Source organism: Pithys albifrons, chromosome 6 (assembly GCF_047495875.1).
Source record: "Pithys albifrons albifrons isolate INPA30051 chromosome 6, PitAlb_v1, whole genome shotgun sequence".
NCBI classification, from domain to species: domain Eukaryota; kingdom Metazoa; phylum Chordata; class Aves; order Passeriformes; family Thamnophilidae; genus Pithys; species Pithys albifrons.
This window is the reverse complement of record NC_092463.1, coordinates 62,046,358-62,070,858: the sequence shown is the minus strand read 5'-3', so window position 1 is coordinate 62,070,858 and position 24,501 is coordinate 62,046,358. Positions and strand designations below refer to the sequence as shown.

Sequence of the window (24,501 nt, the reverse complement as noted above, 5' to 3'; positions counted from 1 at the left end):
GACATGGAATACACTCAGTAGGTCAAACCCCAACTCTGAAATAGGCACAAAAACCCTCCTCAGCCACTGCTGTCTTATTTTGAGTGTTATACACACAGACAATGTAGTGCTGCTCACCTTTGAGAGCAACTCTCCAGCTCCATTTCCAACTGCTAATCCTTCAGAAGGATTTTTCACCACTTGGCACGATCTGGGAGTAGATCTGGGACCCTGCAGTCCCCTTGTTTCAATGCTCTCTTCAGTCCCAGGAGCTGTGGGCCACACTGTACCCCAGAGGTTCCCTGAAGCCACACAATGCCAGGGATTACATGACCAGAGCTTTTTGAATTTCTGAAGCTCTTGGAGAGGTGTGGAGGCAAAAGGATCCATCAGGGATGAAAAGGCTGGACAGCCAGCCATGGATCCCAGAGGTTTAAAACTCCTGGCAAATAAACACCATCAAGGCTGAAATGACAGTTTAAAAAGTATTTCATTATTCTTTAAAAAAAGGACATATAGGTTTCCATTTCCAACTACAGCAGCACATCCAGAACTCTCCAATGCTGAGGCAGTTTTATTTCCACGATTGCTTGGAGCAATAATGATTCCCAGCCACACACACCCCATCCATCAGGACAAACACGGGTAGATTTCGATGGTGTTGATCCGGAGGACGGTCTGGGGGTTCATAATGACTGAAAAAGAAGGAAAAAAGGCAAAAAAAGGATCAGGTGACAGCACAAACCTGGTGCCCACCTGCTCCCAGGTCTCCTGGAGGGCTGTGCTGGCAGACAGCTGAATTCCATGGGGTTGGCATGGCCAGGAGGTCCCAGAGCTCCTGTGGGACTGGGGCAGCCTGGTCAAGGCTTTACCATCCATTCCATACAAAACCAGCCCTAATTTTTCCCTCTCTCAGAGAAGGGAGAGTCATTTGGCAAACAAATCCTGCTACAGGACCTTGTTCAGGCTCGCTGGTACCTGTGATCACACATCCAACATTTAAAGCTTAGGGAAGAGAACAGGATTGCTTTCCTGCCCTGGAAGTTTATTGCCAGCATGGTCGGGGAACACAAGGTGCTGGACTGAGGGAATATTAAATCCTGGTGCTCTGTGGGCACACCTGGGGCAGTGGGCTGGGCTCTGAGGACATGGAGAATGACCTTCTTCAGACCCTTGTGCCACAATACACCCCCTCCCACATCCAGCAGGGCAGGAAATGGGTTCTTTCCCTCTTACTTTTCTTCCTCTGGTAGTTGTGCCTCTTCCAGAAGCGCATGTTGATTTTGGGCCACGATTCTGTCTTCTCAATCACTGTGGCCTCCACACGGACCAGGTCTTTCCTTAAAAATGAGTGTTAAAAGCATCTTTTTTTTGTTTGTTTGTTATTTATATTCTCCTCCTATCACGGGGCAGGTTTCTGGGAACAGAGACACAGGGATAACAGATCCTGCCTCCACAGATCCAGAGGAATTACAGTCACCATGGGAGGAGGGCAACCTTCCCAGGCAAAGCCAAAAGCCTCCAGGTGCTGTACCTGGCTCAGGTAATGTGACAGTACACAGGGCAGAACTTCCTTGTCAGGTGGGGGATGAGATCATTCCATCTGAGTGGGCAGGAGTGAGAGGAACCTGCAGGAACTTGTGGGATTGCAACAAGATAAATCCCCCCAGCACTTTCAGGTGATCTCATGTGTCCTGCTTTGCCCCTTCTCCTGGACAACAAAAACATCATTCCTCCTCTCCTGATGACCACAGAAATCCTTCCTCCTTCTCTAAAGCATCACACACAGCTGGAAGAAAGTCTCACCTTGCTCACCTGAGGAAGTCCTGCCAAAGGCTCAGTGCCTCAGTGGGATTCATCCCACAGTTTCTGGCAGGAAACCAGGCAAGGGCTGCTGGAGCAGTTCCTTTCTCCTCCCACACACCTCTTGTGCCTCCCACTCCTGGTCTGTCCTATTTGTTTACCCCAATTTAGAAGAGCAGATGAGGACTCACTGAGAATTCCAGGTACTGCTCAGGGGGAGCTCAGGAGAGACCCCTCAAAGGCCCAAATTGTTGCTGGATCTCATTTGTACACATGGCAATTCCCAGCCAGCCAGATCCATCCTCCCTGAGGATGAAGGGGATACAGCCTTTACTGCCTTCATAGGCAAAAACCAGAGTAACTCACCCCTCCATGTCACCTTATGGACACACATCACCAACCTCCTGCCCACCCAAGGGGTTTGCAGAGCTCAGAGAGGAGAAATCCCACAAAAAAAAAAAAAAAGAGCTTTGGGCTCTCCAGTTGCCCTCTGAAAAACTCCAGAGCTGGAAAAAGGTGGTGGAGGCAGGACCACCTTCCTGTCTGCACAAGGTGAGAACCTCCAAAAAGGAGCCAGAGTGGAGCTCTGGACAAGGGGCTTTTAGTCAGAGCCACAGGGGAGGAGGAGCAGCCACTCTTCCATGCACAGCACTGCAGAATTCCATTAAAAGCTCGTTAACTTTGCCACAGGAAGACATTTAAAGACCATTTTGCTGACAAACTGCTCTGCCTGTACTTGAGGGGGGCAGAGGGGGAAGCCCATCCAGACTAAAATGTTCCAGCAAGGTCACTGGGAGGCCAAAGGCTTCAGACAGTCACGATCTCTCTTAAAATAAACCCTTGGGGGGTGATTAAATCAGAGACTGAATCCTAAAGGGAGGAGGAAACTGATATATCTCCAGTTAGTGACTAACCCAGAAGAAAATAGACATAAAAATCTAGATTTTAACAGACCAGTGGGTGACCTTGACATCCCAGCTCCAGGATGTGATCCAGGTTCAGCACCACTGAACCACACACAAGCCCTGCAATGCTGAGGGAGAAACCAGAGAGTAAACTGCACCCCAGACATGGTTTATCACCATCATTTGGGAGCTAAACTTCCTGGATTCAAGGCCCTGCTGAGTTCTTCTGTTGGACACAGCACCAGGAACTGCTGGTGAGAGGCTGAAGCACAGCAGAAAGCAGCTTGGTGGTGAAGAGCACGTGAACAGAAAAAGTTCTCAACAAAACAGAGCCCAAGGAAAAAAAAATCCCTATCAAACGTTTTAGGTATGACTGGAATGTCCATAAAAATAAGAAGGGGGTCACACATTTCCCAGAGCCTGACACAGCTGGGCCTGCTGCCTCCAGTAGCAAAATGTTTCAGGGCAAAGCACAGGGATGGGATTTTTGCAAGAGGTGAGAAAAACCCACACTGAAATCTCACGTATCTGAGTTGGGCTGAAAAGTGTTGTCATGAGGCAGAGAAAAAGATCCAGGCAAGCTCCAACCCCACAGGGTCATAATTCTTGGAGGTCATAATTCCAGCTGCCAAGCTTGCTCCCTGCAGGACTGAATCCCAGCCTGGCTGGCTGGGACAAGAACAGCTCCAAGGCCTTTGGCACTTCCACTGCAAAAATGGGCAGGGAGCAGGAGAAACAGGTTCATCTAGAGTAAAAACTCCCATCAGCTGTATTTTGTTTAGAAATAAGCCAAACTTTCTCAGGAAGGCACCTTTCCCTCCACTCAGGTCTAACACAGGCTCATGCCCTTGTGCCAGGCAGGGCATCCAGTGACCCAGACAAACATGGAGCCCAAGGGATTCCACAGCAGGAGCCAGTCAGGAGCTCCCAGAATAGCCTCCACCACAGATATGGGCTGAGGCACTGCTGTTTTTTCAGGGTTTAAAGGGGTGTCATCCCAGGAGGTATCAGAGAAACAAACCATGGCCAGCTGTCCCAAACAGGACACCTTTGGGAGCTGATGGAGTGAAGTGTCTCAGGCACTGTAAGCACTCACTGGGGTGTTTATTTATAAAACAGAAAAACAAAACTACCCTTGATCTCATCCAGCTCCTCCTCTCCTCTCCAAAGTGTCTGTGGTTTAGGGAACTGTGTGGGAAAACTGCAGTGAATGCTGCTGGTGATATGCTTTTCCTCCTCCTTCCCCCTTTCCTTTCTTCTTTCCCTCCTCCTTTCCCCTTTCCTTTCTTCTTTCCCTCCTCATTTCCCCTTTCCTTTCTTCTTTCCCTCCTCCTTTCCCCTTTCCTTTCTTCTTTCCCTCCTCCTTTCCCCTTTCCTTTCTTCTTTCCCTCCTCCCTTCCCCTTTCCTTTCTTCTTTCCCTCCTCCCTTCCCCTTTCTTCTTTCTCTCCTCCTTTCCCCTTTCCTCTTTCCCTCCTCCTTTCCTCTTTCTTCTTTCCCTCCTCCCTTCCCCTTTCCTTTCTTCTTTCCCTCCTCCCTTCCCCTTTCCTTCCTTCTTTCCCTCCTCCCTTCCCCTTTCCTTCCTTCTTTCCCTCCTCCCTTCCCCTTTCCTTCCTTCTTTCCCTCCTCCCTTCCCCTTTCCTTCCTTCTTTCCCTCCTCCCTTCCCCTTTCCTTCCTTCTTTCCCTCCTCCCTTCCCCTTTCCTTTCTTCTTTCCCTCCTCCCTTCCCCTTTCCTTTCTTCTTTCCCTCCTCCCTTCCCCTTTCCTTTCTTTTTTCCCTCCTCCCTTCCCCTTTCCTTTCTCCCTTCTCCTTTTCCCTTCTCTTTCTCCCTCACCCTTCTTTCTCCCTCCCCTTTCCCTTCTCCCTTCTTCTTTCCTCTTCTCCCTCACCCTTTTCCTTCCCCTTCTCTTCCTTCTCCTTTCCCCTTCCCCAGCCCATAGCAAAGAGCTGGGATTCAGGTGGTTGCCCTTCAGCTCAGAGAGCGATGGCATCTGCCCCCAACCTTCACTCTGCCTGACCAGCCTCCTCCTCCTCCTCCTGCCATCGATATCCCTCAGCCAAAGGCCTTGGAGTCCAGGCCAGCCCTGGCAGATGTGCAGCTCTGGCTGCCTCAAGCAGCTGCCAACACTTTCCACACCCTGAGACCACCTGCAGGAACCAACACCTGCTTTTCTTCCTGTCCTGGAGCTCTTGGGTGTCCACATAGCAAACCCAGCACACAGGGAGCTGCAAAGAGCCACACCAGGGCCACTGGACCAGGTGGTGGATGGTGCTCCTGAACTGCCTGATGTGGCACGCCCGGTCTGTGGACTTTGGCATCTCACAGAAATTCAAATAAAAGTCCATTTCTAGTTCTAAAAATGAGATTGCCCCTCCCTACAGCAATATCTGGCAGTTCCTCATAGAATCCCAAAGATTGCTGTCCCAGGACCACTTCCAGAACTGTTAAAAGGTCTGGCAGCCCCTAAAATCCTGTCCTACACAGGGACCCAAGGCAGGTACCACCACTGCAACTGAACTGTACAAATAACTCCTAAATACCACCAGCCTCTGGTGCCACAGAGAGACTCAGCAATTAAACCACCTGAAACCAGGTGGTGTTTCTATCCTGAACCTAAAAGCCACCAAGAAATCACTTCCAGGTGCCCAAGTTCCCCCTTACCAATTCTTTGACAGAGAAAGCCAAAGCCTAATGTGTGGATCAACTACAGACAGGGATTCCAGGTACTCAGAGCACCTGCAACACACTTTATCCTGTGTGTTTTCCCATTAAAACCTCTTGTCCTGGGGATAACAACAGGTCATGACTTTGCTTTTGCTGAGTAGTAACACCTTGTCCACACCTCCCTTCCTTTTGGGAAGGAAAAGGCTGAGGAACCAGGGATTCTGTACAGCAAATCCTACAGCACTGGGAAGGAGACAGTGCCAAGGGATAAACGTCTCCCAAGTCCTCTGATTGCTGGATTACTTGCCTAAGAGGAAGGAAAGATTAGCAACACTAAATTTAAGATTAAGGCCTGCTGGGGTAGGGCAAAGGCAAAAGGAAACAGGTTAAAAACCCAACTCAGATTAAGGCACTAAAGAATGGGAAAGGATTTCTGGGTTACTTCAAGATGACTATCACCAAAATTAGGGTAAGGGAGTGAAGACCTTGAACAGCAACATTTCCTGCCAATTTGTGCAAGGAGAAAAAGATCCAGCTGAGGTGAATATCCTGCAGTTACCTCAGAACTGGGACCTGCTGCTCTGCCAGCACTGGGCAGGGTGAGAGTCAGCAGAGGGTGATGAGCTGCTTTATTGGTGATTCTTTCAAATGGGCTGGTGAAAGAGCTGATAAATCCCCATTTCAAAGACTGCAGAGCCCTGAAGCTACAATTAAACATAAAAATGTAAGATAATTCCTTTATGAAGCATCTTACCCCAGCAATGGCCTTCCAATGAGTGTGAAATCGTCAGCACCAACCAGCAAAACCTGAGAAAAATAAATCAGCCATAATTCCCTGCTCATTGTCCCAGCAGAAATGCAAACAAGGCCTTCTAAATTCTACAGCCATAAAGGAGTCAAACTGCTTAAAAGCAAGGCCTTCCCACATTTCAAACCTGACAGTAACTACAGGAGTGGTGGGAAAGCTGTTAACAGGCAAGAGACAGAGCCATTAGTCTTCTAGAGAGCTCATCCCACTAAAACATACTGCAAAGTATCTTTCTCCATGATCAGAACACACTGAACCTCTCTGTCATGGCTCACCAGGAGCTGTAAAAATTATGGAAAGCAATCAGGGAAGAAGAATAACCTTGTGGAGGATCTGGACAAATGGCAGTTCCTAAACCACTGGATTTTTAGAGCAATTGCTACAAATCCCAGTGGAGAACTAAATCCCTCATTCTCCTCCATGAAGCCTTAAGATGGGAATAAAGAAACAAACATCTGGAGGATTCACCAGCCCAGGGACTTGCTGTTTGGGGCTTTTCAGCCACCATCTAAAGGAACAGGCAGGATAAGAGGAGATACAGAGGGAACAGGCAACATTTCACAGAATCATTGAGGCTGACAGAGACCTTTAAGGTCATGGAGTCCAACCATCAACCCAGCACTACCATAATCCCACTAAACCACGTCCTCAAGTGTCCACAAATCCAGAGCCATTTCTCCCAGGCTGCCTTCTTTCCTCCCCAAATCCTCTGGCAGCAGTTAAAACCCACACAGAAATGGTCACAAGAAGTTCTGACTTCTTGCTTTACATGGATATTGCCAGAAAAAAACCCAGAGGGTTCCGGTGTTAGGCAAGTTTACACCTTCATTCCCATCCAGACCTTTGCATTCCGAGCTGGCTACACCACACAAATCCCTCCTCTCTGCTCTACACAGGGATGTGGGACACAGCTGAGGACAGCCCTAAAAAGCTGCCTCCAAACTGGACTTCAAGGCAATGGATGAGCACAAAACCCTCCCAGCTCTCCCTTATCACTTGCTTAGCTCCCATAACCAATGGGGAGATGAAGCCAACAGAATCCCACTCCCCAGTATTGCCTTCCAGTTTGGATTAATGAGCCTCTGCAAGATCCTGCTGGTTGTCCAAGGCTGAGGATCTTGGCAATTGTTCCATCCCTCTGCCTCCACCCAGTTCAGCAAGATAAGGATCTTGCAGAGCCCTGAGGAGTGACAATCCCTCCAGGAGCCCTGCAAGGATTTAGAGGTTGGACTTGATGATCTTACAGATCTTTTCCAACCTAAATGATTCTGTGATTTGGGGTATTGCAGTCTCAAGGCAAACAGAGGCTTTCGCTGCAGTCTCTGGAAACAACAACTGTCATTTTCTTTTTTTGGAAGAAGTTTGGACAACAAAAATCTGTCTCCCTGCAGAGTCTGGCAAGACTAACTCCAACCCTGCTGAACAGAAATCACAACAATATTATCACTAACTGAAACTGGAACAAGACCAAGGAATTGGAACAAAGCAAAGAGCTGGAGTGAGGGCGGGAGATCCCACAGGGAACGTGGGTTTAAAGCTGACGACGGGTTTTGCCTCCAGGAACGTTTGCAGGGAATCTGTGCCGGTGCATCATCACCTTTTCCAGCCGGATTCGGTCTCCACACTCAGCCTCCAGCACGTTGTCCATCATGATCAGGTCTTCACTGGTGACTTTCCACTGCTTGCTGGCGAAATGGACGACGGCGAAGAGCCGCCCATATTCCCCCGCGGAGATCATCCCATTCACCTTCTGCACCACCTCTGTTGGCAAACAGCAGGGAGGGATCAGGGCAGGGCCCCCAGAGAGGTGGGAGAGGCTGGTAAAACTAACCCAGCCACCCTGCTCTCCCCCCAGAACTCTTATTGACGGGAGGAGGGGAAGGGAGAGCCTTTGTTTATTTTACTTAGGGCTTATGATGCTTATTTTGCTTATGCTTATTCTACTTATGCTCATTTTGTTTATGCCTATTTTGTTTATGCTTATTTACCTAGGACTAATGATAATACTTATTTTCTTATTTTACTTATGCTCTTATACTTGTCATGAAATTTGCTTAGTAATATGAAGTTCACTGGGTAACAAGTAGCAAAACTCACACACTGTCCTTGAAGGTGCAATACCAAGGGGCCCAGGCCAATTAAAACAGCCAGGATAACCCATGATAAATCAGAAAACATGTCAAAAGAACAAGATAATCATAGAATGGATTGGGTTGGAAAAGACCTCCGAGATCATCAAGTCCAACCCTTGGTCCAACTCCAGTCCCTTTACCAGATCATGGCACTCAGTGCCATGGCCAAGCTCAGGTTAAAAACCTCCAGGCATGGGGAATCCACCCCCTCTCTGGGCAGCCCATTCCAATGCCTGAGCACTCTCTCTGCAAAGAATTTTTTCCTGATAGCCAACTTAAATTTCCCCTTGTCCTATTGCCCCCTTGTCCTATTGCTGAGTGCCTGGGAGAAGAGACCAACCCCCACCTGGCCAGAACTTCCCTTCAGGCAGTTCCAGACAGTGCTGAGGTCACCTCTGAGCCTCCTCTTCTCCAGGCTGAACACCCCCAGCTCCCTCAGCCTCTCCCCACAGCACTTGTGCTCCAGTCCCTTCTCCAGCCTCGTTGCTCTTCTCTGGCCCCGCTCCAGCCCCTCAATCTCTTTCCTGACCTGAGGGGCCCAGAACTGAACACAACACTCAAGGTGTGGCCTCCCCAAGGCAGAGTCCAGGGGAAGGGTCACTGCCCTGGGCCTGCTGGCCACGCTAGTTTGGATCCAGGCCAGGATCCCATTGGCCTTCTTGGCCACCTGGGCACACTGTTGGCTCCTGTTGAGCTTCCTGTCCCTCAGTCCCCCCAGGTCCCTCTGCCTGGCTGCTCTCCAGCCACTCTGTGCCCAGCCTGGAGCGCTGCAGGGCTTGGGGGGGCCAAAGGGCAGGTCCTGCACTTGGCCTTGTTGAACTCCATCCCATGGGAATCAGCCCATCCCTCCAGTCTCTCCAGATCCCTCTGCAGAGCCCTCCTGCCTTCCAGCAGGTCAACACTCCCTCCCAACTTGGTGTCAGCAGCAAATTTGCTGATGATGGACTCAATCCCCTCATCTAAATCATCAATCAAGATGTTAAACAGGACTGGACCCAACACAGACCCCTGGGGAACACCACTGGTGACCAGCTGGATGCAGCTCCATTCACCAGCACTCTCTGGGCCCGACCCTCCAGCCAGCTCCTAGTCCAGGAGAGGGTACACTTGTCCAAGCCATGGGCTACCAGCTTCTAAGTCCAATTAGACCAACTAAAGTTGCCAACAAGACTGGTTGGAACCAGTTTTGAGCAAAAGGTAAAAAGTTCACAGGAGTAAGATGTCTTACTTCATCCTCAAAGACCACCTAGGACCCTCACCCTGAATTACCAGGAGGAACAGCACAGGTGCAAGAAGGAGTGACATGAGGCGGAGAAAATGGAAATCAGTTCTTGAGACTCATTATAATAACCTTGCCTTCTCTAAGAAAATAATGTTTATGCATGAAAGAAAAATAAATATATATAACTTACTTGCATATAAACCCTTTGTTAGCTCAACCAGGAGTTATCCCCATGCCCTCTGGGCCCAGAATGAACGTACCACTCTATAACCTCACTGGATTATAGGGTTTTTATTCTGCAAAACATTATCTCCCAGGAATCTTTCAGTAAGGGTCACTGGCAATGTCATTTCCCAGAGTTGTGAGCTTCCCTTTCTTAAAACTGATCCCCGTTTGTATTTTCAGTGCTGGCAAACCCACACATTAGTAAACATCTTGTATATACACTGTGTAGCTACTCTACACTGATGACCCTCTGCCTGTTCCTCAGGCATCCCAGAATGTGCTGTACTGGGATATAAAGCCTTCCAGGAAAGAGTCTGCTCCGTGCCTTTGCAGGATTTCCTCCAGATTCTCTCCACTTCCAAGCAATATGCAGACAGCTCAGGACTCTGAATAGTGCCTAAGGGAACGTTGGGAAGGGCTTGGCAAAGTACCAGCAAAAAGGGCTCCAGCACAGAACAAAGCCTGGCCTGAGAACTTGTACCTGAAGCAAGAACTAGAGTGACCTGTCCCTCCCTCTTTCCCAGAAAAATCTCTTCCCACATGGACACTGAGTGGTGCCAGGAGCAGGACAGAGACCAGGTCCTGCATATGGACAAACTTCATTCTCCGTGATCAGCTTCCCAGACCAATTTTTATGGGAACACCAAAAGGTGTTGCTCAGTGACACCATCCCACTGCCAAACAGCAGCTTCCCAACCTCTTGGGCTGCTCAGAAAAACAGGCTTTCCTCATTGTCCTAAAAAGTGGCTGAGTCTTTTTTTTTTCTTGGAATGTAAACAGAACATCCCTTTGGGACAGAGAGGAATCCAGCAGGCAGGCAAACCCAACCCAATTCTTACAGGAATGCTCGGAAAGGCTCCAAGTTTCAAGCCAGAGGATACAAACTGTTACAGGTAGAGGCAAGAACACAAATTAATTTTGCAGGGCAGTGGCTGCTGCAGCTCCCACCGGGATAAAGAGTTGTTGATAACTCTTCCAACACCTCCAGTGCCAGGAAACATCAAGTGATTGCTGGCTTGGATCTCAGCACCACACGGAGCGACCCTTCCTAAAACATCCACGGCTGTTTCCACAGCCAGCAGGAAATAAAAGGCAGAACTGAAATGCTCTCACTGCTGTTCCCTTTGGATAAGCCCAGCCAGGAGATAACGATGCAAGGCTCATCACCAGCAGGAGGGATCCCAAAGGAATCCATCAGGGGTGGGGCCATCCATGAGGATGGGACCCTGCTCCCCACAGGGCTCCAGGGACTCAAGCTGAGCCCTTTATGGTTCACTTCTGGGTTACATCACACACAGGGACAGATCCCCATCTGTCACTTGAGCAATCCCACAAGCACTAAGGAGACAAAAAGCAGGATCAGAACAGATCAGGAGGAGATGTGGAGCTCCTTTCCTTATGTCCCACCTCTGCAGGTCTGTTCTATGCCCACCATCCAACTGCTCCTCCTGGCTGGATGTTCTGTTTTATGCAATAAAATACAGCAGCTCTCCCTGTGCCCACCATCCATCCAACTGCTCCTGCCAGCTTTGATTTAGCCAGTAAATGGAAAATATCTGATTTCTCCTCTCCAAAAGGCTTGTTTCATGCTTTATTTTTTTTATAGATATTCTTTAATGTTTCCTGCCAGACATCACATCAGGTAAGATTTTTCTAGGGATGTTACAAGTATCATAAACTAAGGGCAGGTCATACTGAACCCAAATCTCCAAAACCAGCAGCTGGAGCAAAATTCCAGTCACATTAAAATATGTGAAAAATCAGACAAAAACGTGATTAACACAAAGTACATCCAACTGAAGACATTTATACTCAATCAGGCACAGAGGTAACACTGAAGGAATAGACTTGAGACTTTTACCTGCATGATACTTGGCTTCTTCCACTGGATCTGGAAGTTTTGGCACTTCAGGCCATGGGGGTGAAGACAGGGAAGTTTTGGCAACAAGGCTGTGAATGAGAAGGTAAAATTCACTGCAGCAAACTGATACTGCCAAGAGATGCAAAACAGGGAGAGGAAAGGAGGTAAAGGACATGGGAGTACAAATGCATTTTACTCACAAATACCTGACCAAAAGGCATCAGATTATAGTGAACAATAAAGCAAGAACCTGTGATACCACAAAACCAATCTGAGGTTTCAAGAGGAGGGAGATTGGCCTTAGAAAAGTCCCTGAGGTGAACACAAAGGTCTTGGTTTGTGAAATCTGAACATTTAGTAAATACCACCCTAAAATAAAAAGTGAATACCATCCCCATCAGGGGTGGGCAGTTCAGGTTTTCCTGCATGGCAAGATCCACACTCTCTATAGACACACAGGATGCACAATAAATAACACAGGATGCACAAATTGAATAAATATTCAGGAATAAACATGAGATCTAGTGAAAGAAGGCAAAATTGACTCAAAATCAATTACATTAAATTGGTTTACTCCAGTGTCCAGCAAAACATCCCAAGGGGCTTTAATTTAACAGGAATTCACAGTACCTGGGAGTACAGGACCACAAGCCTTGAGGCCTCACAGGGTTTAGGAAGGATTTGGGGTACTATGTCAGAGGCAGAGATCTAAGGATGTTTGATCCTTGAGGATCAGTGGGAAGATGCCACCTCCCACAGAGAGAACAGTACACCCTGCTATTCCCTGCCACAGGAATTCTGTGCTCCTGCACTGTCCCCTCCTGGTCACAGCCAGCAGCAGCTCAGTCCTGCAGGAGATCCCAGCACAGGGCATGGAATAAAGGCACAACAAGCAGCTCCCAAAGTGCTGGGAAAAGCCCAGCCTGAAGGTTCTTGGTGTCCTGCAGCACTTGGGCCCTTAATCCCATCTGACTGTGCTGCAAGTCTGGAATTCACCAGGTATGGCAGTCAGGATGGTTTGGGTTGGGAGGGACCTTAAAGCTCATCCAGTTCTACCCTCTGCCATGGGCAGGGACACCTTCCACTACATCAGGTTGCTCCAAAACCTGTCCAATCTGGCTTTGGACACTTCCGGGGATGAAGCAAAAACAAAATAAAAAAAAGGAAAGGATCCTTCCGGAAAGGGTGATGGAAGCCAGGCAGAATTCAAAACACTGGGAAGTGACAGAGTGCACAAGGGTACAGACAAGCCTCCTTTCCCGAGGAAAACCAGCTGCCCTCCCCACCCTCCTGAGGCCAGCCAGCATTCCAGGTGGGAAAAGGCAAAGTGACACGTGACCTTACCCTTCCTGCAGTGACGTGCTCTGGGAACTCCGGTGCCGAACTGCTGCCGAAAGCAAGAAGGCTGAAAGGGAGGGAGAGAGGGAAAAGGATGAAAGCAGGAAGCAGCTGCTTTTGCAGAATTCCAGAATCATTCAGGTTGGAAAAGACCTCCCAAGCCATCAAGTCCAAGCTGTGACCAATCCCCACTTTGCCACCCAGCCCAGAGCACCGAGTGCCATGTCCAGTCGTTCCCTGGACACTTCCAGAAACTGGGACTCCACCACTTCCCTGGGCAGCCCCTTCCAATCCCTGACAACCTTCCCAGCCCAGCCAGGAAGGAGAAGGCTGAAGAGTCTTTGCTCCATTCCATTTCCTGGATTTTGCTGAAGGGTTTATACCAGACTGGGAAAAACTCTCAAGTTGATTCTCCTTTTCCATAACATTCCCTTGGCCATTGGACTGCCCTGAGGCTGATGCTGGGGAAGACCTGAGTGGCCCCTTCCACTTCTGCAGCAGGGAGAGCTCTGGGGCTCATCCACCAGATGGATGGCAGGGACACACCGGGGCCAGGAGCCAGAATTGGAGACCCTCACCAGCCCTTCCTTCCTCCATTCCTTCCATCCCAGCAGCAGGAAGAACTTCCTCCTTCCTTCCTAGCAACAGGCAGAGCCCCTTCCTTTCATTCCTTCCTTCCCTCCATCCCAGCAGCAGGCAGAGCACCTTCCTTTCATTCCTTCCATCCCAGCAGGAAGCAAAGTGCATTCCTTCCTTCCCTCCATCCCAGCAGCAGGCAGAGCATCTTCCTTTCTTTCCTTTATTCATTCCCTCCATCTCAGCAGCAGCCACAGCATCTTTCTGTCCTTCATTCCTTCCATCCCAGCAGCAGGCAGAGCTCCTTTTTTTTTCCTCTCCCACTTCCCAGCAGCCCGCAGAGCATCTTCCTTCATTCCCTCCATGCCTAAAGCAGAACCCCTTCCTTCCTCCATTCCTTCCTTCCTTCTTTCCTTCCTTTCCTTCCTTCCCTCTCTCCCTCCTTCCTTCCATCCTTCCTTCCCTCCCTTCCTTCTCTCCCTCCTTCCTTCCCTCCTAGCAGCAGGCAGAGCTCCTTCCTTCCTTCTTTCCATCCTTCCTTTCATCCCACAGCAGTCAAGAGCTTCTTCCTTTCCGTTCTCTCCCACTTCCCACCTACATGCAGAACTCTCTCCTCCCTTCCCTCCATCCAAGCAGTAGTCTCTTCCTTCATTCCTTCCCTCCATCCCAGCAGCAGGCAGAGCTCCTTCCTCTCTTCTTTCCCTCTATCCCAGCAGCAGAGCCTCTTCCTTCATTGCTTCCTTCCCTCCTTCCTTCCCAGCAGCAGGCAGAGCTCCTTCCTCCCGTCCTTCTGCCCCACCACCAGGCAAAGCAGAGCCCTTCCTTTCATCCCAGCACCGTCCTTCATTCCTTCCTTCCTTCCTTCCGGTCCAGCAGCGGGCTGGATTCCTCCTTTCCTCCCTCCCTTCCTCCCTCCCTTCCTCCCATCCCAGCAGGGGGCACAGATCACTCATTCCCTCCCTCCTTCCCTGCGCCCGAGCCCATCTCACCCCCGGCCCTCCGCGCTCCCGCCGCGGCCATCGCGGTGACCCCGGGGCGGACCCGGAACCGCGTGGGGCGGGGCCACGGCGGGGGAAGGGGCGGGGCCACGGCGGGATCAAAGCGGTGCGGTAATGACGGGGCGGGGCTATTGAGGACAGTGGGCGGGGCACAGAGGACAGTGGGCGGGGCACAGAGGACAGTGGGCGGGCTCACAGGGGACGGTGGGCGGGGCCTCGTGGCAGCCATGGCGGCGGAGGCGGCGGAGCGGCACCTGGAACTGCTCCGGGAGGAGCGGGAGGCGGAGCTGGCCCAGAGCAGGTACGGACCGGGACACGTACCCGGAGGGGGGCCCTCCAATCCTGGGTAGAGGGGGAACACACGCAGGGACTCCTTGACACCCGTGGGAATCTGAGGGGCCCTCCCCTGGGACCCGCTGTCATCTGTGGGAAAGCAGAGGGAGCCCACCCCTGGGACCCTGAGGAGCCATCACCTGGGACCTGCTCTCACCCGTGGGAAACCTGGAGCGACCCTCACCCAGATCCCCTGTCACCTATGGAAGCTTTGGGGACCCCCACCTGGGACCCTCTGTCACCTATGGAAACTTTGGGGGACCCCCACCTGGGACCTGTGTCACCTTCGGAAACTTTGGGGGACCCTCACCTGGGACCCTCTGTCACCTATGGAAGCTTTGGGGGACCCCCACCTGGGACCTGTGTCACCTTTGGAAACTTTGGGGGACCCTCACCTGGGACCCTCTGTCACCTATGAAAACTTTGGGCGACCCCCACCTGGGACCTGTGTCACCTTCGGAAACTTTGGGGGACCCCCACCTGGGACCCAGTGTCACCTATGGAAGCTTTGGGGGACCCTCACCTGGGACCCGGTGTCACCTATGGAAGCTTTGGGGGACCCTCACGTGGGACCCAGTGTCACCTATGGAAGCTTTGGGGGACCCTCACGTGGGACCCAGTGTCACCTATGGAAGCTTTGGGGGACCCTCACCTGGGACCCTCTGTCACCTATGGAAGCTTTGGGGGACCCCCACCTGGGACCTGTGTCACCTTTGGAAACTTTGGGGGACCCCCACCTGGGACCTGTGTCACCTTTGGAAACTTTGGGGGACCCTCACCTGGGACCCAGTGTCACCTATGGAAGCTTTAGGGGACCCCCACCTGGGACACAGTGTCACCTATTGAAACTTGGGGGACGCTCAGCTGGGACCCTCTGTCACCTATGGAAACTGTGGGGGACCCCCACCTGGGACTCAGTGTCACCTGGGGAAACCCTCCTGTCACCTATAGAAACGCAGCTACAATCCCACCTTTCTAACCAGCCCATCCCAATAGGAAACCACCCCATGAGAAACCCTGCTGGACTCACCTCTGTAGGACCAGCTCACCTGTATCCCTCTTAGACCCCCTTACCCAACCACAATGATGGAGGTGTCAGGAGCCAGCGCAAGGTCATTCCACTCTGTCACCTGGAGCTTTGACTCTCAGCCCCATCCCGATGGTGTTCCCTGGTGTGTGTGATTCCCAGGGCATGGCAGGAGAGCGTCTCCCTGAAGGAACTGCAGCGGAGAGGTGTCTGCTTGCTCAAACTCCAGGTCACCAGTCAGAGAACTGGCCTCTACGGGCGTCTCCTCGTCACATTCCAGCCCAGGAAATGGGATTCGGACACCGAGCTGCCCTCCAACAGCTTTGGGCCTGGTAAGGGACATTCCTGTCTTTCCAAAAGAAGAAAAGAGATCACACAATTATGGGATGGTTTGGGTTGGAACGAATCTTAAACTCCCACCTGCTGCTGTAGGCAGGGCCACCTTCCACTAGACCAGTCTGCTTCAAGCTCTGTCCAGCCTGGCCTGGAACACTTCCAGGGATGGGGCAGCCACACATTTCCCCCCCCTCACGCTCTCCAAACTTGCCTTTGCAGGGGACATCGTGGGGCTCTACGACTCAGCTGGGCAGGGTGACCCACTGGCCACTGGCGTTGTGACACGTGTCACCTCCAAGGCAGTGACCGTGGCCCTGGAGGAGCCCCGGGATGGGGAGCTGAGCCTGGACCACGAGCGCTCCTTCCGCCTGCTCAAGTTGGCCAATGATGTCACCTACAACAGGCTCAAAAGGTGAGGCCTCAGCTGGGGCCCCTCTGCCCAGGGCTCTGAGAGCCACGTCAGAATTGCCAAGTTTAGTCCCAGACACTTCCCAGTTTATTCACAAGGCTTGGTTCCTCTCCTTTCCCGTCTCACTCCTCTTGCTCCTACAGCAGCTCCACTGAGGGGAAGTACCCACCTTCCTTTTTGTGCTGCCCACTGAGGGAATCCATACTGGGATAATTCACACAACAGCCTAAATTTACCCACCTGCTGGTTGGTTCCTGCTCTTCTCTGTCGCTCTCCCAGCTGCCTATTTTGGTGCAGTTGCATCACTTCTGCTACTCTCCTGGTCCTTTTTCCATCCTGGCAGGAGGAATGAGTAGCTCTTTGCTGAGTTAACATGTTGGACAGGCACATTTGGCTGTACCAAGCTGGAGTAATGGGAAGTGGAAGCCTGACCAACACAGGCATGTGTGTGGGAACATTGCGGGATGCAGGAATTAGGTGGGATTAGTCTTGTAGGGTAACATTGTTCAGCTTTGGAACAGTTCTGTCTGTGCCCAAAGCCTATCTCTGGGTCCTTGGGAGTCTCCAGAAGAATTCCTGCTCTGCCTGTAACCTGGATATTCCCTTCTTTGGCAGAGCTTTAACTGCACTCAAGCAGTACCGTGGCGGCCCAGCCTCCGACCTGATCGACGTCCTCTTCTTTGCCTCTGCTCCGAGGGCATCCAGTGAAACAAGTAAGGATTGAGGGTTATTTCAGCAGGTTTTGTGGGCATTTTTGGGAATTGCCCACAGGAACACAAAAACTCTGCCCCATGTATAGTTTTTTTCCACACTTGCAGTCACTTGGCTCCAGGAGAGACCCAAGTGTTGAGCACGAGCCATCAGTGCTAACATGGAACACTCAGCGTTCATATTGGTTTATACTGGACACATTTCCCTCATAGAAAGACTCTTGGAAGAGACTCTTCAGCTGGTTAATGCTCCCTTTTCTCAGAGCATGCCAAGGAGAGCTGAGTTCTGGCATGGAACAGGCAGAATTTGTGATGGGGGAATTGCTTTGCACACATTCATGAGTCTGAAATCCAATCCAATTTATGAGGAATTTCTCATTTGATTCCAGCCCCAGCCCCATCCATAAACTCCCAAAATCAGAAACTGCCAGTGCTGCTTCTCTATGAAAATCCAGTAACTCTGCCTCCATGGGAATTAAGTGGCTGTTTGGAACAGCATGGGAACACTTGGATTATTGTTTTTACAGCCTTCTGGTTGTGTTCAGTCGAGTTGCAGCTCTGGTTTCACCAAATACTTAACACTTCACCACTTGGTTTTATCAACATCTGTCCAAAAAATTGGATATAAGTCGAATCCCCTTTGTTGTGAGTCTTTGGAAAAAAAACCAGAAGATGAAATTACACAGTTTAACCTTTCAGAGAAACCAAGGGGAAACCAACACCCCTCACCAGCAACTGTATCAAACACCAAGGACTGCTAAATGGATGTTATCCCTTGTCAGAGTGAAATATCCTCGGGCTGCAAAACTCAGGAAAGCAGAGCAGAGGGTGGGTTAAGTCTGGGTCTAAGCCATGCCCAGAGCTCAGGTCTCTCCTCTCCCTGCTCATGCAATCCATCCCTTCCAGGATTCCCTCATTTCCCTGCCCACCACAGCTCCCTGCAGTGTTTCTCTTCCTTTCATTATAGATTTGGCTGCCCACAGTGGTTTGCCCTCTCTCTCCAGGCACCCTCCTGCCAAGCTTGGCTTCCAAAAGGATATACCAAGGGCAAGAAATGGATATTAATGAGTCATATCTATATGTCTAAGCACTGATCCTGGTCTGAGTCAGCCCTTTTGGGGACCTTGGTGCACACTCAAAGTTTTGAATATGAGATAAAAGAATTAAATTTTAATCTTGAACTTTCTTAACAGCTTCAATTCTGCTTTCACCCTTGAGGGAGCAGAACTGTCTGTAATGAAGGAAAGCTCCTCCTCACCAGATTGCCAAACTGAGCAGAGATGAATTTTACATCTTGCCAGCTCTGGGAATATTGATGGATGGAAACATTCAGCCATGTCAGACAGGCAGAGGAGATGAAATATGAGAAGGCATCACCTGAGATCAGCAAAATACTCTGGCAGAGTGCAAAGGCCTCCCAGTTACCTTTAGAGCTGCTTTCTCCCTGACTAGAGAAATGTTTTGTGATTTAGATTAATTATAAATTAAAATATATTAGTTATAGTGATATATTAAAATTAATTACTAAACAGAAATAATAATATGGTGTAATGAATAACAATGTAAATATAATAATAAAGCTTATAATTTTATATATAATATATTACAGAGTAATATAATAATAATGACAATTTAAAACACTATTATAGTAAAATATACATTTATACAAAAATATAAATTTATAAATATAAATAGGTATTTTATTAATAATATGCAACAAACAGAATGTCAATATAAAATAAATATAATTACACTTATAGGTGACATTTTAAATTATAAAATTATATATGAAATTAATTCTGAATTACAATTAAAGTAAATGAATTAATTTAGATTAATCCATGGCCAGGAATTAAATAACTTCAAACAGGTCCTTGATCTGCCAGCCTGCACTGAGCTGAAGGGCTGTGACACAGAAGGGCACAAAAACCTCCCAGCACTCAGGTGCTTCACAGTGTGTCTGTTCTTGACCCAACACCCATTAGCCTGGTTTCTCTGGGAGATGCTTTCCTGTATCTGCCTCATCCCATCCATTACCTGATTTCTAGCAAAGCCATCAGCAGGCTGAGTCAATAAGTTCTGTACAGCTCCTAAAATTGCCTGTCTAGACACACATCTGTGTCAATGCCATTCTGGGATGTGATATGAGCTCACTGCAATCCAAAGACAGAAAGCCATGGGCAGGAGAGAGGGAAAAATCAGCTCCAGGAGCCTAAATCTGATTTTTTTATGTGTGCAAAAAAATGAGAAGCCTCATTTTTCAAGCAGGACTTTTGGTGGGTTCTGAGACCGCTGTGCATTTTAGTAATTAATTATCAGACACCAGCAGCCCCCCCCAGCACAAAGCCCAAGTTCTTTCAAAACACTTAAAAATGCAACAATAAACATCCTCATCCTAACACAGTAACGTGAGACAGACTGTGGGAGGAATGACCTATGGAATAGTCAAAAAAACCCTGGAAGGTTTCACCAGTGGGTAGTTGGGATCTGCAGCTGAGAATGGGACTGGCACAAAGCACCTCCAAAGCTCACCTTGCTGCCTCCAGAAAGGTTACAAGTGGCAGAATAAGCTTTCCAAAAAGGCAGACTCTGAACTGAGTGGGACTTTTGCCCTTGTCAGACTTCCTGGGAAACAGAATCCAGGTGCTCTGCTTGTGTCTCTTCCACTTTCAGCTGCACTTGTGGCCCTGTTAGAGCCTCCACACCCAAACTCTTCTCCAAGCATTCCCCTCCTGCTCTCAGCATACGTGTGGGCCCCCTGTATTTGGGGAACAGGGGGTTGTGGAGTCACTTTGCTTGCCAGCAGAGGCCAGCATTGCTCTGCTTGCTGTGCTCCTCACGGCCATCCAAGAAGGAAACACCCCCTTTTCCTTTTGGAATCCTTACCCGTGCAGGTCAGTAATAGCTGCCAGCTCTTTCCTGTGATGCTGGTCTGGAGAAAGTATGGGATGTTCATTTCTGTTCCCACATACTGGCTGTGAAAGGCCTGGCTTGTATTTTACTCTCCCCGTGGCTATAAAAGGAGAAAGAAGGAAGAAAAAAGCCTGGTTAAAAGGCAGGAATGTTCCCAGTAAGGGTCAATCTGGCACTGGGGAAGCACCAGAGATTTCTAGCAAGACTTCCTTGGGCTTCCTGGAAAAAGTCACTTGCAAAAAATCCTAAATGCTCCTTGTCCCCCTGCCACGTGACACCCCTAAGTGATCCCAGGGGCTGTGGAGAGGCCCCTGGGATTTATGAGGAAGACTAAGCAGTCCAGACAGCTCAGATGCCAAATATTACCTAGGGAGAACAGAAAAGGTTCCTGATTCAGGCTGAAGTACCCACCTGGATTCTGTCCAACAGCACTGGCTGCAGTGAGGTTGTTCTGAAGGACTGCTGGTGGGGTCTGCTTTGCTGGTGGTGCTTCACGCACTGATGGTGAGGAATATACTTTGGAAAGCACATTTTCCCCATCTTTTGGTGCAAAGACCCCTTTCCTGGGCTTTAATAGCCCACCCCAACCCACTGCTTCACCAGAGCAGCTGGAATTGCACAGAAAATCATCTCAGTCCCTGGAAATGAGCCAAAGTGATTTGTTTTTTCAACACCAAGCTCCTAAATCAAGTTGTCCTTCAGGGCAGAATTACCTGGCCACCCCAGCCACATGTCCCTGCCAGACCTGAGGGTGCAGATTTCCATTCCTCCTCCTCACGGCCTGGTTGGGATCTGGGATGGACAACCTTGGCAAAACAGGAGGCAGCTGTGCAGAGCTGATGCCCTGGGCTAGACTGAACTACCAGGTGTTTCTGGGAGTGCTGGTGCAAATTCTAAATCAATTCCTTATGGAGTGCTCTGGGCCAGCCCTGCTGCAGTGGGTAAACCTCCACACCTTGAGTGTTGTGTTCAGTTCTGGGCCCCTCAGGTCAGGAAAGAGATTGAGGGGCTGGAGCGGGGCCAGAGAAGAGCAACGAGGCTGGAGAAGGGACTGGAGCACAAGTGCTGTGGGGAGAGGCTGAGGGAGCTGGGGGTGTTTAGCCTGGAGAAGAGGAGGCTCAGAGGTGACCTCAGCACTGTCTGGAACTGCCTGAAGGGAAGTTCTGGCCAGGTGAGGGTTGGTCTCTTCTCCCAGGCACTCAGCAATAGGACAGGGGGGCACGATGGGCTCAAGCTCTGCCAGAGGAAATTGAAGTTGGAGATCAGAAAAAAATTCTTTGCAGAGAGAGTGCTCAGGGATTGGAATGGGCTGCCCAGAGAGGGGGTGGATTCCCCATCCCTGGAGGTTTTTAAACAGGGATTGGACGTGGCACTGAGTGCCATGATCTGGTAAAGGGACTGGAGTTGGACCAAGGGTTGGACTTGATGATCTCGGGGGGCTTTTCTAACCCAATCCATTCTATGATTCTTCATGTGAGGCTACTTGCAGCCCAGCTGGTGGATGGAGAAGACCTTAGAGGAGCCCAACATCCCTTAAGAGGCTCTTCCCTGTTCCTCAACAGTGTGCCCAGCCCAGAAGAGGCACATTCCCAGCCTGCCCACACAGCAGCTCCTGGAAGCATGTGGTTGGAAGGGATGATGGTGGGCACACGCCTGGAGAAGTTCCTGAGCTCATCCTTGAGCAAGGAAACATCAATGACTCCTACATCCCGGCTGTTCCTCACTGTGGGAAATGCCTTGGAGTTTTTAAGCTATTCTTGCTGTTTCCCCAGCCCATGGGATGTTTCCTGGTCTTCTCTTAGTCATTAGCACACTCACCCAAAAACTATATATAAAGCAAGAGGCAAATTAGCAGCAAAAAGTACCATTAGCCCCAAATCTCCGTCACCACCTTTTTAACCGCTGGTTTTTGTCTAACCCAGACACCTCATTTAGTTGTGCTGCTTCAAAAGCCACAGGTCCCACATGAGTTCACCTGCCTAAAACCAGGAGAAACTTCCCTGTTTTTAATCCAGCCCTTAATGCAAAGAGAGGGATAAACCACATGATGCCCAGCAGGGAATGATGCCCAGAGATGTGTCTTATGTAAGCTTTTGTGGGAACGTTATTTTCGGGAAACCTCAGTGTAATGAGTCATCATCTCTGCTGTAATTAACTCCCATAATGAACAGGGAGATTAGCAGCAGGATTAGGGGGGATGAGAATAAATTTGGGCCTAAATGAGATATATCTGGGAGGTAAAAAGCAGCTTGTGAGAATTGGGTCTTGCAGTGAAACCAATTCTCTTCTAATACAATTTGCATATTCTTTTCTCTTGTTTCCTTTCTTATTGAAGCTGAAACTAATTTTAGTTTTACCATTTAAATTGCTGTTCTTATCTTTTCCTTCCAAGTCCTTGCTGACCCATACAGGGCTGCTCTGTTCTGCTCACAGACTGTAGGTTTTCCTGCTGCTTTTTCACTAGTGCTGTGTTGGGTTTAACTGGAATGGGATTGATCTGTTTGCAAGATCAGCCACTTCCTTCCCAATTTCCACTGAAGATTACCTAAATATGCTGGCTCACCTGCAAAACAAACCCAGAGCTCCCTCCACAGCCAGGAAAACCCTCCTGTTTCATGTCAGAGCAGCTAAATGCCTCTTTAAATGCTGGGAATTCCAACACTGACTGGCCATTTTCACACCTGAATGTGAAATATCAGGGATGGGCAGGGAATGGGGAAGACACAGATGCAGGAAGGACAGTGTGTTTGTTTTGGAAGCATAACAAGCCTTACTTTTACATTCTGGGGTCTTTTAGGCCTTCCTCCCAACTTTCTCCTCATCATCAAACAGATTCAGGGTGGCTGCAGAGAGCTTCTTGTATTCCTAGATTTGTGCCTCTCAGTCACCTCCCCGTTAGGGTTGAGGTCCCAGTGACCCTCCTGCTGTCTCCCCAGAGCCTCTGAAGTTTTTCAATACCTCACTGGATGAATCCCAGAGGGAAGCTGTCTCCTTCTCCCTGGCTCAGAGAGAGCTTGCCATCATCCATGGACCACCTGGCACAGGGAAAACCACAACACTGGTGGAGATCATCCTGCAGGCTGTGCAGCAAGGCCTCAAGGTGAGGGGCTGGGGCAGGGCTGTGGTGACAGCAACCACCTCTCCCTGTGTGGAGACCTCACAGCACCTCCCAGTATCTGGAAGGGTCTGCAAGGAAGCTGGAGAGGAGCAATTCATCAGGAACTGGAGTGGCAGAACAAGGGGGAGGGGGTTCAAACTGAAAGAGGGGAAATTTGGGTTGGATACTGGGGAGAAATTCTTCCTTGTGTAGGTGATGAAGCTCTGGGCAGGTTGCCCAGAGAAGCTGTGACTGCCCCATCCCTGCAAGTGTCCAAGCCCAGGTTGGATGGGGCTTGGAGCAACCTGGGATAGTGGAAGATGTCCCTGTCCATGGCAGGGGGTGGAAAAAGGGTCATCCCTTCCAACCCCAACCTTTCTGGGATTTTGTCATTTTTATGTTCCCTCCTGGGCTTTGTGGCAGCTGGAGCAGCTTCCATAGGAGCTGTGATAATCCAGAGCCTGGCTTGGCTTGCAGGGATCGGGGACTTCCCCCACCAGCTCATATTAGGTGCTGATAGAAGCTTCAAAGCCCAGGTTTGCTATTTATTGGGGACCCTGCACTAGTGCTGCAAAGCAAGGTGAGAATTAACTTTGGAGCCTGGAGATGTGGGTGGTTTATTCCCAATACATGCCTGTTGGCCTCCCTCTCTCTGCTTCTTCCTGCTTGGAGACTTCTATTCCAGGATTCTGGTGTCCTTGGAGGTACCAAGCACATGGTTTCTCCTCACAGGTGCTGTGCTGTGCCCCTTCCAACGTGGCTGTGGATAACCTGGTGGAAAGGCTGGCCAGCTCCAAGGCCCGGATCCTGCGGCTGGGCCACCCCGCTCGCCTGCTGGAGCCCATCCAGCAGCATTCCCTGGATGCAGTGCTGGCCCGTGGGGACAACGCCCAGATAGTGGCAGATATCAGGAAGGACATTGACCATGCCTGGGTATGTGTCCCTGCAGCACATCCCACGTGGATGACCTGGTGCAGCTCTTGGTTACAGTACCTGATTCCTCCCTAAAAAAAGGGGGCAATTCTACCACATCCCAGATATCCTTAGAAGCCAATCCCTGCAGCCAAGTGCTCTGGGTTATCCCAAAAATCAGTGACTAGGGGCAAGTCTGTGACTAGTCCTGACCTGAGCCAATCTGCACCATGGCTGAACCAGGTGTTTGGGG

The 24,501-nt window shown here is 49.9% G+C and overlaps 2 protein-coding genes across 3 annotated transcripts in view; one reads left to right on the top strand and one right to left on the bottom strand.

Annotated features, from left to right (window-relative positions):
* Nucleotides 1-450: 450 nt before the first annotated feature.
* On the bottom strand, nucleotides 451-14,574 carry MRPL21 (mitochondrial ribosomal protein L21). Of its 2 annotated transcripts, none has more exons than XM_071559210.1 (7): nucleotides 14,503-14,574; nucleotides 12,944-13,004; nucleotides 11,600-11,688; nucleotides 7,757-7,920; nucleotides 6,106-6,158; nucleotides 1,216-1,319; nucleotides 451-674 (listed from the first exon to the last, which is right to left on the bottom strand). In XM_071559210.1, the coding sequence occupies exons 1-7, from the start codon at nucleotides 14,531-14,533 to the stop codon at nucleotides 610-612; spliced, it is 567 nt and encodes a 188-aa protein (XP_071415311.1). In that variant the 5' UTR covers nucleotides 14,534-14,574; the 3' UTR covers nucleotides 451-609. The 2 variants fall into 2 exon arrangements, with proteins under 2 accessions (XP_071415311.1, XP_071415310.1); XM_071559209.1 differs by lacking the exon at nucleotides 14,503-14,574 and adding an exon at nucleotides 14,112-14,418.
* Nucleotides 14,575-14,721: 147 nt separating this feature from the next.
* The window catches only part of IGHMBP2 (immunoglobulin mu DNA binding protein 2), a 29,997-nt gene continuing 20,217 nt past the window's right edge, over nucleotides 14,722-24,501 (top strand). The window contains exons 1-6 of the mRNA XM_071559206.1: nucleotides 14,722-14,812; nucleotides 16,034-16,203; nucleotides 16,427-16,619; nucleotides 17,232-17,329; nucleotides 23,176-23,339; nucleotides 24,069-24,269. Coding sequence (XP_071415307.1) covers nucleotides 14,739-14,812; nucleotides 16,034-16,203; nucleotides 16,427-16,619; nucleotides 17,232-17,329; nucleotides 23,176-23,339; nucleotides 24,069-24,269 — 900 coding nt within the window. The 5' untranslated portion in view covers nucleotides 14,722-14,738. The remainder of the gene's footprint in view (nucleotides 14,813-16,033; nucleotides 16,204-16,426; nucleotides 16,620-17,231; nucleotides 17,330-23,175; nucleotides 23,340-24,068; nucleotides 24,270-24,501) is intronic.